General features: G+C 31.6%; 1 protein-coding gene across 4 annotated transcripts in view; it reads left to right on the top strand.

Moving 5' to 3' along the window:
* LOC113520816 (mucin-1-like) overlaps window positions 1-17200 on the top strand; it is a 353173-nt gene that overhangs the window by 247030 nt on the left and 88943 nt on the right. The window contains exon 1 of one of the 4 annotated variants that reach the window (XM_031910452.2): window positions 9541-9883. The exons of the other annotated variants lie outside the window; for them this stretch is intronic. Coding sequence (XP_031766312.1) covers window positions 9775-9883 — 109 coding nt within the window. The 5' untranslated portion in view covers window positions 9541-9774. Of the gene's footprint in view, window positions 1-9540; window positions 9884-17200 lie in introns of those variants that run through there. 4 annotated transcript variants of the gene reach the window in all.

Raw genomic sequence — 17200 nt, 5'->3', positions numbered from 1 at the left:
CTATTATATTAATGATTATAAAGCCTTAACTATGGTTATTTTTCACAACATAGGGAGCAAACAAGCAGGCGGCTCATGTGATGATAAGTGACTACCGTCGCCCATGATCAGCCATAACACCAACGACATTGCAGGTGTGTTGCCGGCCTTTTAAAAAGGAACATGCTCTTTTCTTGAAAGTTATGATGTCGTATTCGTAGTTTCACAAGTATCCTAACAATTCAATTGAATTTGCAGAGTTTAGACAACAAATTATTAGAAATAGAACAATAGCTTATATAAGATTACACACGAATGTTATGTAACGCTTGTATTATATTTTTTATTGTTCTACTGACAAAATAGTGCATTGTTTTTATTGGTACCTTTTCCTACAGGCCTTACCATAAATATCTTCTTTTAATTTCCAAGTAATATGTCCGAACTGATAGATATTACCTTCATCATCATATTAGCCGTTAACTGTTTTCTGCTGAACATAGGCTTCTCCCATAAAGGGTGGTTTTGCCAATAGTTGCCACGTTTAGCAAGCATGTTAACAACCGCAGTTAAACTTTGATGATGTTTTAAGAGTGACGGTACTACCCATGCTTTGACCATTAAGTCCCCTTAATCACCTTTTACGACACCCCACAAAAAAAAGTGGTATCCTATTCTATACTGGATCCACAAAGCTATATAATGGATATCATAACCTTCAGAAAAGAGCATATTCCTTTTTTCAAGGCTGGCACCATACCTGCAATTCTTATGGTATTGCGAGTGCTCATAAACACTTACCATCGTTTGTCCCATGAGTATTAAAAAATAAAGTATCGATTAATGTTCCTTGCATTTAACATCTGCGATTCTCGATTATTTATTTATTTATTTACACTTTATTGCACCATTTATAAAAAAGTAAATACATTTAACTGTAATAAGAAATGATACAAAAGGCGGCCTTATCGCTAAGCAATCTCTTCCAGACAACCTTTGGGTAGAGAACATTGGGAAAAAAATATTTCAAAAAACCTTTAACATAGTTCTTTAAAATTAATAGTTATATAAAGCTATCTAAATCGTAGTTGGTTTTTATGAAAGATTATCAATGCGCATTATTTTATTTTTATATGCAGTCAAAACTTTGTATACCTCCTAACTAAACGAATAACTCTTTACATCTTATCTTTACAAGTAAACACAGAAATGTGATATTTATTACTTTCTTCGAATAATACTCCGCATTTTATTCACCTTAGTAGTCAATTCTTTTTTTTTTTTTGTTCATAATATTGATAGAGGAATTAACAATTTTATGGCATCATTATTGACTGTAAGGTAACATTATCCGCTCATGATTTACAGTGTACAGTTATTTTATATCTTCTTTTTCATATTTAAAGATAATATATAGCTAAATATATCAACAGTTATCGATAATTATTTATTTGATTATAATATTTTATATTATTTTTATTTTATATTACTTTCTGTTTGAATTTGATTATCACTGATCAGTTTTCATAATAATAAAATGAAATCTAAGTTTATCCATGTAATAATGATGTCATCCTTATACTCTGTGATGCTCATAGTGGCTTCATACGTCATGACGAAGGTTTTATACCTCTGTATCCTCTAATTTTACTGCCATATTTCATCCCTCAAACCAAAACCCAGCAACACAAAGAACAGTTACTTTTACATCGTATTTCGTAACTCAATACTCGCATGCATGCATGCTGATGTCCAGTTTGACCATTTAGTCTAGGCCTCATTTGATACCCAGCGTTCCATCTGAAGTCGCAGAAGTTGAAGCGCACTATACATGTTTCAATATGCACTTGGAGACTGGAAACGGAACACCCGGGATATATTCTCCCACGCATGCAGAAAGATGTTTATTCTTTACGCTTATAAGATCCAATAGAAGTCTAGTAGCACCTATTATACTAGTGATCCACTCCGCGACCTTTTCCACGTGATCGTCCCTTAGTCACATTCAATGAAGCCTCATTTCAAGCTAGCTAAAAGCTTCACTACATAGTATAAAACAAAATCGCTTTCCACTCTCTGTCTTTATGTATGCTTAGATCTTTAAAACTACGCAACGGATTTTAATGCGGTTTTTTTTGTAGATAGAGTAATTTAAAAGAAAGGTTTATATGTATAATACACACATAATATAGTAGAGAAACACTAATAATTCTAGAGGCTTCTAATGGGCCGGCAGCGCTATTGAGTATCAGCATTGCACCCGTGCGAAGCCGGGGCGGGTCGCTAGTATACAATAAAAATAGAGAGTAATCGGAATTGCCTGAGGCGGATGTGATTAATTGCGGATATTAATAGTTTAAAACGTAAGAGGAGTAGGATGTAACATTAACACATTAGGCCACCCACTACTCGCGTGTCAGTTATACATATATCTTGCAAGCTACATAAGTAAATCGTTAGGCCAGGTGGTGTGGTCGGCCATATGTTAAGATAAAGCTTATTGTAAGAACACAATAAAAAATCAATTTAATCATGTACATTTTATTTAGTAATAAATCTCAAAAATATTTATTCAACGGCAGTTGTGAATGCATTCTACAAATTAGGGTTCCGTTTTACCTTTTATTACACCAAATTTTTCGTCCGCTACTTTGTACGCTTGAATTTTAAAAGGAAAGTATATCGCATATTACAAGATAAGACATATATAACAACAGATTTTACGTTAGACCTTTGAGAATATAATTGTAAAAATAGCATCCAATTTGGTGCAGTAGTTTTTGCATAAGGTTACCACTTTCCATCAGGTGGGCCGTTAGCTTGTTTCCCATTCTAAGTTGTATAAAAAAAAAGATATTACTATTTTTTACCCACCCTTAATCCTTACTACTAATATTATAAATGTAACAATTTGTTTGTTATCTCTTAGCGCTGGCTTAACCAATCACTATTAAATTTGGTATACCATATAATTTAGATATGACAGGTTTTTCTAAGAAGAAAACATCTTCTTATTTCAAAACATCTCTAATTCAATTTAAATATTTACATACATTATAGATAATTTAAAATTATTTCATAAAATAACAAAAAGAACAAAAAATTCATATATATATATATATATATATATATATGTATATTATATATATATATATATATGAAATAAAAAAGGATATTATATATTGTATCTCGATCGGAGAACATATCGCGGTCACACAGACAACGTCGCAGGTAAAAGCTAGTGGCACATAAATGGCTGAACAGATCTGAATTAACTTTTCACGTGGATAAACAGTGTTGTTTATAATCCAAACAATGCTATCCCGTGGGAATGTTTACAATCACCTTTCAGGTGAACGATATCACAGGCTCTTTTCAGTGAAATACGGAATAAAATTAATATAAAAGTTTTTTTAAAAACATTTTTTTTTTCAAGGACTTACCTTGTAGTTGAATAAACAGGAATATATTATTAGCTTATTCAATCCGGTTCTCAACTCCATGCTTAAAAATACATTTCCATACATATTTTATGTATTTATGAATATAATTAGGATGATGGTACCAATTAATCAGTTAAATAATTTCATAACGAACCTCTCTAGGAGAATAACAAATTTGTCATGTACCACGGAACCATCGGTGTGCAATCCGAATCACTTATTGGTTCTATTTTTATTAATATATTCGTTAACGATATGTTCTTTTTTTGTAATTTGAAATTGATTAATTGCAGTTCTTTTTTTGTAATTTGAAATTGATTAATTGCAGTTCTAATTTAATGTCACTTCTAGTAAACGCAGTTAACCTAATATCATAGAACTTTCGAAATTCAACTATTATATTGTCTACTAGCTGACACCTGTGACTTTGTCCGCGTCTTATACGTTATTCCTTAGATTAACATGTTTAACTTTTTGAACAGCTTACCCTATATATATGCTAGGGGACTACAGATATCTTAGACCGCGGGATATCGTTAAGGTAACACATAGGATCTATAAAATGATGGTATAAAGCAGGAGGAAGCACAGAAGATCCTAAAGAGTCGACGTGCAACGGCTTAGCTAACCCCATATGAGATAAAATAACATTTTTAACCCCCTTATTGTAGTCAACTATGTCTGGGAATAGTGGACCAAAATTAACAAATGACGTGTCGTTCTCTCAGGTCTCCCTTTTCCTCAGGTCAAAATGACTACTTAAGTAGATTGGGTACTAAGCTGTATAAGTTACTATGGTTTTTTAAGTATCTCACGGGAACTCTTTAATTTTCCGTGATTAAAAGTATCTGAAATGTTAACCTGTAAGGTACCACCATGCAAAATGTCATTGAAATTAATCTAACGATTTCGGAGATAAACCCATACAAACAGACAAACAGACAGAGAAACAAACAATTTGAAAAAGTCTGGATGTGTTTTATTTCACTTCTAACAACCCCTGATTCGAATTTTAGCGTTCTTTTTCTTTTCTATGTACAGACATTCGACCTCTACAGATTTATTATATATATATATATAGATAGTGACACGACTCAGTAGCATTTATGACGATAGTAAGTAATGTTGCTATATGGTCCCGGCATAGAATAGGCCACCCTTTCCTTTCCCGCGGGTATCATGTGAGGCGATTTACCTTGTTTTGGGGGAAAACAAAAGAGGGAGATAGCTATAAATATTGTCATCACATCAATTTCATACAATAAAGGATGTAATACTTGAATTATGAGAGGATGAAGAACTAGTAATGCAACTTTGGGTTTGTACGGGATACGACCGACGTCCGAAAAACATCAAATTATTATTGAACTTGTATTAATTAGAAATTTATCGGATGTTAATAAATCACGAGTTTGTAGTTAGGTACTGCAGTATTGGAACTGTATGTTTTTATTCAGCCGTGTGGCCATTCCTTCCTTTCTCGTGGGTGTCGTAAGAGGTGACCAAGGAAACAGAGTGGTCGAGGAATAGGCAGCAGTGTCCCTCTAAAAACGTCACCAAGGCCTAACTGCGATTGCTAACTCGCCTGCCAATTGTAACAACTACTGGCAATCCCCCCCCCCCCTTGTGGTGAGACCTATGTTCAACAGTGGACAATTAACAGCTGGGAATTTAATGATCGAGGGAAGCGCGGCGATATCATTATTTAAACATCATCAATGCCTAACTGCGATTGCCAAATGTGACAACTACTAGCAAAACACCCTCATGAAGAAGCCCTTTATTCAGCAATGGACAGATAATGGCTGATATAATAATGATTCGATTTCATTCAATATAATACTCCAAATAATAACCTAAATTACACAACTCCACAACAAACGGCAACTAATGATGTCCAATATTTTTATGTTTAAAATCGTAAATAACAAAACAGATATATATTATATTGTGCGCCTACGCACACCGATTGTGACTATAGAATCGAAGATATTGTTCATAAAATTATAACAGTTGTAACACGGTAGCCGTCAGCCAATAAATTATTGACCAACCAATATTTGAATAAAATGTGGAACTTAATTACATTATTTGTTATGCTAAGCCTAATTTACTATATTACGAGATACAATATTTTATAACCAATTTGTGCTGTAGGCCACGAGCTGGTGGCAGAATTGTCGCGACACCAATTTAATAAAATCTCTAAGTTATCTAAGTATAAAACGTAGACCAGTTCGTGCTAGCAATGTAGAAGTGGAGTCGTAAGTTTATTTATTTATACTTTGTGAACATCAAATAAAAAAGTACGTAATTTTAATAAGCGGTTTCAATCGTAGCAAAATGTTGAAAATAATTGTCAAATTTGTTTCAGAAGTAAAAGTATCGTTGAACATAGACACACAAAAGTAGAATTAATGGCGAATATCATTATTTGCTAGCATATAAAAAATAACTATACAACTTTTTTTATTAATATATATTAAAATATATATCAATAATTTGTAATTTTGAAATTTTAAAATTCATAAATCATAGAACTATATATTACAAGCATTTTGGAATATCTATAATCATAGTCAGATGACGTAAAAGCCCTATAAAACTTTTTACTATCAAATTAATTTACTCCTGAAAGATTAGCTCCAGCTCTCGGACTATTAGTTCGCTTTAATTTTTTTACAGCTATTCACCATTATTGACAATACACCTCTTCTCCCCCCCCCCCCCCTCCTCACCCTCCATACTCTATTTTAATAACAAGATAAAGAACGGACAAACAATCGTTATCGTTTTTCGAAAACCGACAATTTTCAATATTTCTAAATGATTATTCACAAAATGCCGTGTGGTCCCCGTATAGAAAAGGCCACCCCTTCCTTTCTCGTTACTGTCGTAAAAGGCGACTAAGGGAGGGCGAGAGATGGACAGCGACTTCTCTCTTAAAACATTTCTAAAGCCTAACTGCGGTTGCCAATCCACCTGCCAAGCGCGCCAACTACTGACAAAACCCCCCAAGGGGAGGCTTATGTTCAATAGTGGACAGTAAAGGCTGATGTGATAATGAAGATTCATCAAATACTATGATAGTAACCAATACATTAATCTTCCAATAAGATTCTAATTAACTTTTAGATTTCCACTTGTATGTTATATGGTTTTTAAGAGATGGAAGATAACTCTAGTAAATTATCATAGTTTAGCTAACTGATCGCATTAATTCCCGTCTCTTATAAACCATGACGTTCCAATTACCTTATCATCGAAATTTTAGACTTTTAAAGTAAAAAAAAGTTAGAAATTTGGAAATCAAAGTATGAAGTAGTAGTAATATATTTATTGGTAGATTTATGTGCATAATATTCATTATTTGACGTTTAATTTACTAACTGAACATTTATAAAATAATCATTTAAACATATTGAAAATTATATAATAATTTTTGAAAAATGACAAATAACGGACTTGTATTATCTCATCCGTGGAATATACGAAATGAGTCATACTATGATTCATATAAAGTGGGGTTTTTACCCCTGAACTAACTAAAAATATTATTTCCACAACATAATAAATATCCTTGAAACTTGTTTGCGTGGGTCGTAGAGGTCACCCAAGGTCGCCCAGTGTGACTTGAAACTCCTCTTATACTTATATACAAATAAGTCCTAAGAATAGATTATTACAATAATTGCAAAATAGTGAGCGTGCCATAAATTTATTATAATCCTTAATAATATTACTTCTCGCTAATATTATACAATAACAAGACCAGAGAAGTCGACGACAGAAAAATATACGTAAACATATAAAACAATAATTAAGACATAAAGAGATAAAATTATACATGTAATAAATTTTAAATATTAACTCTTAAATATTATTTATTAATGTAAAAAAAGAATATTTTATTGAACTAAATAATAAGTGTAAAAAAAGTAGTTGAACGCCATTGGTTATGGTTACCTACACTTGCATTTTATACATAGAAAATGTGGTAAAACGGTAATTAAGACATTTAATAGAAAATCTATTATTAACACATAAAATTAGAGAATAGGCGAAATACATCGCCACAACCAGCTCGATATGGCGACCTTTCACTCAGCAGGTAGCTCTCAGCCGTGTAATACAATACGACAGGGTTTGAATTCATAAATTTTATTTTTTATAACTTTATTAATATCTATAGCCTCAATTAATGGATAAGGCCTTTACCTTTGTACCTAATTCCTTTATCAAACTTAACCTAACCTACCCTTCTGGGGGGAGGGCGGAAGTAGGACTATTAGTAATGCGAACTACTAGACCAATATATATATATATAGCTGACAGGGTTATCAGGTCGACCTCCACGTGTCCCCCTCTGGAAACCATTGTGCTGAATTTCAGACGTATTCATCATGATGGGCTAACTGGTATCCATCAGCGTGTACCATTAGCGCAGGTGAGGTTTCCATTCCATTGTCATCCATTAAAAAATTTCTGACCACGAGTACGAGCACCACGCACTTAACATATCTTAATTTTATATCTATTTTTTGACGTTTATAATGTCACGCCTCTAAAGGAATTATAAAGGGGAGTTTCTATTTACCGTAATCCATGTTTTCACAGTAGCAGACATAATATACAGACATGTATAGTGCTTGGTGTTTATAATCGTGGTCATGAAGGTAGATAACATTTGGGAAAAGCCAAATATAATCTTTATTTTTTTTTTAATCCTTATAATAATAATTTTAGGCTTGACCGATTCATACTAATAAATCCTAAGGTTTACTGGTAAAATTTTAAATTTACTTATAATGCCTAACGTAGTAATCAGTGGTAGTAATTTCTCTTATAAGAAGAGCATATTAGCTTATTTTTTTATATTTTTTGGTGGCCTGCTAGCGGTTAACGATAGCGCAGGCTCCACTGCGGGGTTGTCACTCCATTTTCATCCACTAAAAAATCAGTAGGGTGTCACTTTCATAACATAACAAAAGAAAAAAAGATATAAATTAAAAAACTACATTTTAATCATTTAACAATTAAATTCACATTAAAAAACACCTATATTGTTTTATAAACCACCACATTATAAAATTAGACACGAAGCGTTGACTTTACGAGAATTCAATTATGTACCTTATAGAATAGTGACATTCAATACAATATCAAAACTGCGTCCTGTCAACATCGATCAAATTCGTTACAAAAATGTCATTGCCAGAATACCAAATATGTAAAAATCAAATGGTCCGATGGTTCAAAGGCACTACCTGTGTTTTTTGTTAAGAGCGTCCATAACTTTTGCTTACCGAAGTGTGGCAACGTCACAATTAACTGTCAATTTCCAAAAACAAATGCCTATTTTTCAATATTTCTAATTGGTTATTTAAAAAATGCTCAGCTAGTATTGTCTGTGGTCCTGGCATAGAACAAGCCACCCCTTCTTTTCCTATGGGTATTATAAGAGGCAACTATAAAAACTTAATGGTCGAATGAGGAGCAGCAGCGTCCCTCTTAAAACATTACCAAAGCTAATTACTATTGCCAGCCCGCTTGCCAAACGTAACAACTACTGGTAAAATCCCCCGATAGAGGTAAGGCTATGTTCAGCATTGGACAATTAACAATTTAAATAGTAGGTAGTAAGCTAAAACTTTAACATAAAACAATAGCATATAAATCTTTCTTTAAAAACTATCTACCCACTTCATATTTTGCTTCAGAATTTTTCAAATACATTTTTGCAAACAAAATTAATATTTTTATTGACAGCTAAATAAAGAATATTATGACAGTATTAACATTTTAGTTCGCGAACAGAGCACTTTTTAAACAACCAGTCATTCAAAAATATTTAATTGTTTTTGAAAATTTGAACGTTGCCATAGTTCGTTTCGCTGAAGGGTCCGAAGCACCGGACAAACACGGGTCGCCAGTACGTCAGCGCACCTCGCTGTGATCGCGCGCACCTCGCAGTCGTACCGACTCGTTACATCGGTAACTCGTAAATCGTAAAATAGCTTATTGAACTCGTGTCAGTATGTAAATAAATATAAATGGATATCGGACCGAAAATTTTCGTAGTACGTGACGTTTTGTGTTTTCCTAATGCTTCACTGTGTTGATTGTTTATCTTATATATATAAGTTCAATTAATTTTGACATTTATACATTATTATTATAACTTTTAGTTAATGTGATTGTGTTAAATACATTTTTAGATTAATGATAGTTAATAAAACTTAATGTTTATTAATTTATCAGTGCGTTTAAACTGAGTAACTGTGATACACTGTGCTAAAAATTATAATCTATGTTGGAATAAGTTGTTTTCATTGCATTACAATTAAAAGTGATGTATTTGAAAATGTATATAAAATCTGAAAGGTTTTACCAGCAGCCTGATAACCAGACGCTGAAGGAAGAAAGATGTTTCTCGGACTATGAGGAAGAATTAGATGATCGTAAGTAATATTAATTTATAATAAACATATAAACAAAATAGTGCAAATTATATAACTATCTTACTTCACAGACTTGAAAATAAATTTGTTTTAATAAGAATAATTGGCCATGTGGTCCCGGCAACAAATAGATCACTCCTTCCTTTCACATGGGTGTTGTAAGAGACGAATAAGAGATCTTAATGGTGGAGTAATGAGCAGTAGCGTCCCTCTTAAAACATCTCTTAAGCCTAACTGAAATTGCTAATCCACCTGCCAAGCGTGGCAACTACTGGCAAAACCCCTCCAAGAGGGACGCTTATGTTCAGCGGTGGACAGTTTGACGCTGATATGATGAACAACAAATGATGTAAAATTGAATCGAAATAATAACAAACTCTGGTTAACAAATAGCAACAATATTTTATTTTTGAAATATATAATGAAAACGTTATTAAATTATAAAAATATCAGATACTGAATATATTCTAATAATATAATATAAATAATGTAAAAAATAATATAATATTGTTTCTGACAATAAATTTAAATTATGTATTTAAATTTCTAAACATTATTGAATTCTCTATTAAAAGCGACTCAATCAAAATAGTTACATAAAGTACCTACATATACTGAGATACAAATATTTTATTTCCAATTGAATTTCTCTTATGTCACGCTTCGATAAATAGGTACAGTACATAATTTAATTAAACTTAAGTAAAAGTCTTTCAAATTTTATATCTTATCTGTAACTCGTAAAAGTTTATGAAGTTTTAATTACTTTTCTCTATATTACAATTTTAATTAAGTCATCAAATAATCATAATATATTTTGTTTTAAGAATTTAATACAGTAGGCCAATAATAAACATGCGCTCGGAAACGTTGATGTCTTTTGTTCGAGCGGGCGTCCGTCGGATATATTTTTACTATTTATATAAACTTATATATTTAAATCACATTATTATTTGCATAGTTTTATTAATTATTTATAGAATAAATTCTTTTTATCACTATTTTTCAATTATAACAATAAAACTAGAATTAATTTAATATTTGTTAAAATAATATTTTAAAAATATCAAAAGTGGTTGACATATCCCGAAGGATAATGGGTTGATCATATAGCTCCAAGAACCGACAACCGATGGGGAAGAAAGATTCTTGAATGGCGACCCCGTACGTGCAAACGCAGTGTGAGACTGCCCCCACTAGATAGAGCAACGACCTCAAATACATTGCAGGGAATCAGTGGATGCAGGTGGCTCGAGGCTATGTTCAGCAATGGACAGTTGACGGCTGGTATTCATGATGATGATAATGTTCTTGCAGGAAAATATAAATATCCTAGCACTATTTTGAAAATTTTTACTTAGTACCAATTGATTTTTGTATATTATGATAACTGCAATCTTTTAACCCATTCGTCTTGTAGTAAACTATATGAATAAATGGTTTTAGTGCTCTTGTTATTTATTACATTTCTGTATATTTTTGAAGCAATGGCGAGTGTACAATATATATTTGAATTTTTTTTTATCTGAAGATGATTTTTATTTTATATATGGAACCCCCGGTGGGTAAATTCAACTTACAACTAATCGATATTTTTATAATAGCACGCCATGTGACCACACTGTGAACAAACACAAGGACAATATGGTCCATGAACGCAACCAAATGAAAAGAGAACGTTCCACACTTAACGGTAAAATAGCTACAATTTTAAAAATTTAACGACAAAATGATACAAGAAACACACATTCAAACCTAACACATTTTAACCCTTAAACCCTTTTTAATTCTCAACAATGTTCCCAAATAACTGCGTTTAAATTTACAAGTTTACAATACTATCAGGTACAAAGTCTTAAGGGCTAATTGTTACACAAAGAAAGTCGGGAACATCAAATGGGCCAGGTACAGCACCCACGATGACAGATTGACCGACGGTGAACGCAGATAATAAGGGGAGATAATATTGAACATACTTCTTGTACGGCCAGTTTATTGTAAAGGAAGATTAGTGAATTCTTTAAATGAAACCTTATTTTTTATTTATTTATATACTTTTTATACATTCACTTTTTAGGTTATAACAATTACATTATAACAAAAATGTACATAGATATTATAACAAATGTGTTGTGACATTTTTTTGTGGTGGACTTTTCAAATTATATTTACTCGGATTACTTATAAATAACTGGTAATTATTACATCACGTGTATTGAATAATAATAATAATATACTTTATTCAAGTAAATTTAATTACAGTTATTATTGAATAGTTGATAAAAAATAAAAGTTCTTTATTCTACCGCCCATTTCATAATTGAGTTTTAGTACTGTCATTAACTAATTCAAAGATGGAATGTTGAACAAATGCAGTTAATAATAAAATGAAATTATAGATCTTTATATTGTTTTATTATTAATAGTTCGTAAGAAAAAGGTTAAAATTGCAAAATGGTGTATTATAGTTAACAATCGTTTGCTGTGGCTTTTGTTAAATCTACGAATTACCTACATAAATAAAAAGTACAAAACAATAAAATAAAATCAGATATTCTCTATTGTAAAGTTGTTTTGTTTCAATATATTTACTAATATACTAAAATTATAACTAAACTATGTCCACATATGGAAAATATATAAAAAAAACTTAATATGAGAAGTCTGAGAGTATTAGAAGTCAAAACAATACTTTTTAGAAATTTTGTCTATTTGTCTGTCTATATATTTCGGTATTGCGGAAAAACTGTTGCATAAAATTCAATACGATTCTCACATTTGTATTCCTGATGGTCGAACATAAAAACTGGTGTATTTTATTTTAATACGCAATCTAGAAGCGATCTATTTCACTGACTTTCTTATAAAATTCAGTACAATATACCAACAAAAAACTAATATACTCGTACTGTAAATATAAATCATTAAAATACTCCTTTCCTTTACGCATTTCCAACGTTCCTCCCCTTTTTTCCTCATTCCTTTCCTCCATACCGTAGTTGGCGGAAACCACCAACAAATGCATACCCAAAGAGGATTCACATCAGGCAGGCAGCCGATCGTAAAACTGTAAGCCAAATCTTTTTGTAATATGGATAAAAAACATATTATGCTGACCTCAAACGATAATTGGGATAAGGGCAAGCAGATGATGAGTGAAACTCCTACAAACCACGTGTATGAAACAAATATCTTAGAACTGTAAGTGTTAATGAATAAATGAACACTAGATTGCACCAAGTAAATTGTAAACAAACTTTCAGTTTGTAATAAACAATGAAACTGTGCTATTAATTGTTTAATTGTACACTTCCCAAGTTCATTAAACATTAATTCAAAACAATAAAATTAATTACTAATATTTATTTTACAATGTATTAGATAGTTTATGTCCTGTTGTATGTGTGGTCGTGTGAACCCGGCATAGAATAGGCCACTCCTTCCTTTCCCGTGAGTGTCGTAAAAGACGATTAAGGGACGGCGAGGGATAGGCAGCAGCGTCCTTCTTAAAACATTTCTAAAGCCTGACTGTGGTTCCTAATCCACCTGCCAAGCGTGGCAACTACTGGCAAAACCCCCCAAGGGGAAGGCTTATATTTAGCGGTGGTCGGTTAAGGACTGATATATGATAATGTGTGTGTGCTATTATATATGTGTATGTGTGTGCGTATTTTTGTAAACATTAGTATCTATATAATAGCTTACCCTTTGCTTTTTCTCAATGTCCTCTACCCAGAGGAAAAAATGACTTAGTGATAAGGCCGCCTTTTATATAATTTCTCATTAATATTTACTGTATTTATTATTTTTTCACTTGGTACAATAAAGTGTAAAATAAATAAATATTTTACTTCATTATAATATTTGATTTTCATGAAACACAAATGCCTCGTTTAAGTATATTGTTAACAAAATTGTAATATGTATGAACACAAGCTAAACTGTTTTTATATGTACACTTAAATCAGTTTTATGTCGTGGCTATCTCTTCTACAAACGGACGGTTACATTTTAATGTAGTTAATGTCTTTAACATATTCAAAGCAAAACGAAACGCGGTAAAGAGCAGGCTTAATCGTTACTCTGATTAATTCTATTCGTTAACGGTGTATATTATTATCAGAAGGTACCTAGTTTGTTTATAAAAAAATCAAATCCACTTTGTATAAATTCTATAGTTTAATTTAATCAGCTTAATAACAGTATGGCATGTATCATCGCACATACGTATAGATTATAAGTGTACAAATCTTTCAAATCCAAAGTATTACTGTAGTCTAACTATTTATTGTATGACTAGTATTGTAGTTTTTATAAATTTTCATCCTAATAATAATATATTATGTATACGCATGTCGTGGCGGCCTTTAATTGAGGCAGCATTTTATAATGTAACCTTATTATAATGTATTTTAAGTAGATATAAATAATAATAATAATATATTTATGTCTCCTCACAAACAACTTAAATTGAAACATAGGTATTTAGGATAAAATAAAATTAAAATAATATGGAACTCTGCTATGAGGTATAGTGGTCTGGCGTCTGTAATAGGTTAAGACCTGTAGTACAGATCACCAGGCCCCCAACCGATATGTGTTTAAATAATAATTAAACAAAATGCATTCCACTGAAATTACACAATCCAAAAATAAAAATAAATAAATGTATGCTTTGTGCGTTGTCCTTAAATAAATAAAAATAAATAAATAATATTTTCTATTATCGGAGAGGCGTTTTACTTATTTGTTGCTGTCAATAAATTTGAAACTCACAATCTTTGAAACCTGAAGTCAGGGTACGTAACCACTGGATCACAATGAATGCTTACTTTAAAAAAAAAATAATCTATACTTCTATACTAATACTATTAGTATAGTACAGTTTGTGTGTTTAGATGTTCGGGGTAATCTCCGGTAGTACTGATCCAATTTTGAAAACTCTTTCACAGTTAGAAATGTGCATTATTCCTGAGTACTATAGACTATTTTTTAATTTAGTAAACATATATTTTCAATAAATAAACACAATAAATGTAATTAAAGTCAGCAAAAATTCTTTAATATGGCATGTGCTGTCTGAATGGTTTGAAATAAAAGAATAAAAATAAAGGCTGCGATACCATATATCTAAATTTAATATCTCAGCCAAAAAGATGGTTTTTATGTTAAAAATAAAATAAATTATACTAGCCGTGAATTTAACAATCTTAAAGAATATTAATGCAGTACTTTCAGACGTGCCAAAATACCAGCCTTACTAAAATGTGTAAAAGTTACACAAACAAATACTGTACCCGTGCGAAGCCGAGGCGGATTCTTAGTAATGGATAACAATGGTAAGGCAGTTATTCCTGTAACGCTGTTCGCCGCTGGTATACGCCGATTGGATACCAGTAACGGATAACTGAGGATTAAACCAGGTTACCGGACCCAACGCAATGAATTCTCCAGAAATTACCCGCTGGTGCATACTCATGAAGGGTATGTGGAACCATTACACTCTGTTATTAACAATATCTTTTCTATCAACTTAAAAAAAAAAGTATTTTTCGTGTTCGATTTTTTTTATGTATGTTATAACTCCGTTATTTATAAACCGATTTGGAAAATTCTTTTGTTTATCTGAAAGCATATACATACAGATTAATCCTATGGAAATTTTATTAAAATCGGTTCAGTAATTTAGTTTTTAAATCAAAATAACTGAATTTGCCATCATTGACGCCGGTTTTTTTTTTTTTTTTGTAGAACACAATCTTCATTTTTGTTTCATATATTATTTTTAGTTTATTACATTATCCCCAGACTGTTTCGAAAATAAAAAAGTATTAATTTTAAGTATAGCACATAACATATTAAAAATAATTAAAAGAAAATTTACAATATTACTGATAACAAATAAAATAAATTTTTGAATAACTATAAATCTGTATATTTACTTAATATCTGTCACTGTTTCGTACATTAATATATACCTACCATAGCAGAGACAAAAAATTGTGTGTCATAGGCAAAATGCCTACATGATAAACTATTATAACTGTACTTTAGCCATATATACATTTGAGTGCAAGGAGTTTGAACATCATAGTGTATTTGAAATATTCATACTTACAATACAACAGAGAATATTCGCATTTCATTGAACAAGAGAGAATACGACCTTCGCACAATAACAACAAAAGATAAATTAAAAAAAGAGACCCGTTCTGGCCCTTTTCGACCCCAATGCCTGTTGTAATATGAAATTGTCGAATTTCCAACTAAAGCATTACACTTTGCTATTTAAAATAACATGTCACATTTTCAACCTTAACACGGTTCTAATAGAAAATTTTAACTGGATAGAGATGATAAAATGGGTACATTTTTTTTGCGAGCATTTAACTGCATCTTGCTGTTCCAAGAAGGGGCATTATGCCCTTACTTACCTGACCATTAGAATAAAAAAATACAGGTACCTACGTACCCGACCCGTGGTGTGTATAAAAAAAAATTTACAGCCAGGAAATCGCGACAATGTCGAACGGACATGGTGATTGTAAATGTACTCCGGGGATAAGCGTTGTATTGTTAGGTGTTATACGAACAATATGCAATATTTTTTTAAAATAAACTTCTATACATATTAAACTATTTCTATTACAAGTGCACCTTTGACTTTCCTGTAAAACCGAATAAATTATATTATTAATAAATCACTTATTCTTAACCACCTGCTCTTTAATTGGTTTAAATGCTTTTTTAATCATCATTACATCAGCCTTTAACTGTCCACTGATGAAGGCTTATGCCTACCCCTTGGAAGGGTTTTGCCAGTAGCTGACATGGTCTGCTGACCGTGACAGCTACTGGCAAACCAGCAGCACACCTGCTGGTGGATTGGTAACCACAGTTAGGCTTTAAAGACGTTTTATAAAGGACGCTGCTCCCTTAGTCGCCTCTTACAACATCTACAGGAAAAGAAGGAGCGACCTATTCTATGCCGGGACTACACGGCGTTCTTTTATGAATGAATTTATAAATGTATATTCTTTATTGAACTTGTAAAAAAAGCTATAGCGATTAATTTAACAACTTGTTAGCAAGGTTGAACTTCTCAAAAAAAATTCATCCAGCCTACTCAATGCAATGAGAAAAAAAATAATTAGCAGCTAATCTAGTGCAGGAAAAGTACAAATAAAAGAAACATACACAAATTGTAAATAAATATATGTATGAGTGCAAAAACATAATAAATAATAATTTACAATATATATACAATACATATACTCGTATAAGCAAGTGTGTAGTATAATAATTATATGTTTTTAC

Source organism: Galleria mellonella, unplaced genomic scaffold, assembly GCF_026898425.1.
Source record: "Galleria mellonella isolate WM207_F2 unplaced genomic scaffold, CSIRO_AGI_GalMel_v1 utg36, whole genome shotgun sequence".
Classification (NCBI taxonomy): Eukaryota; Metazoa; Arthropoda; class Insecta; order Lepidoptera; family Pyralidae; genus Galleria; species Galleria mellonella.
Note: the sequence above shows the minus strand (reverse complement) of the source record. Positions and strands in the feature narration are given on the sequence as shown.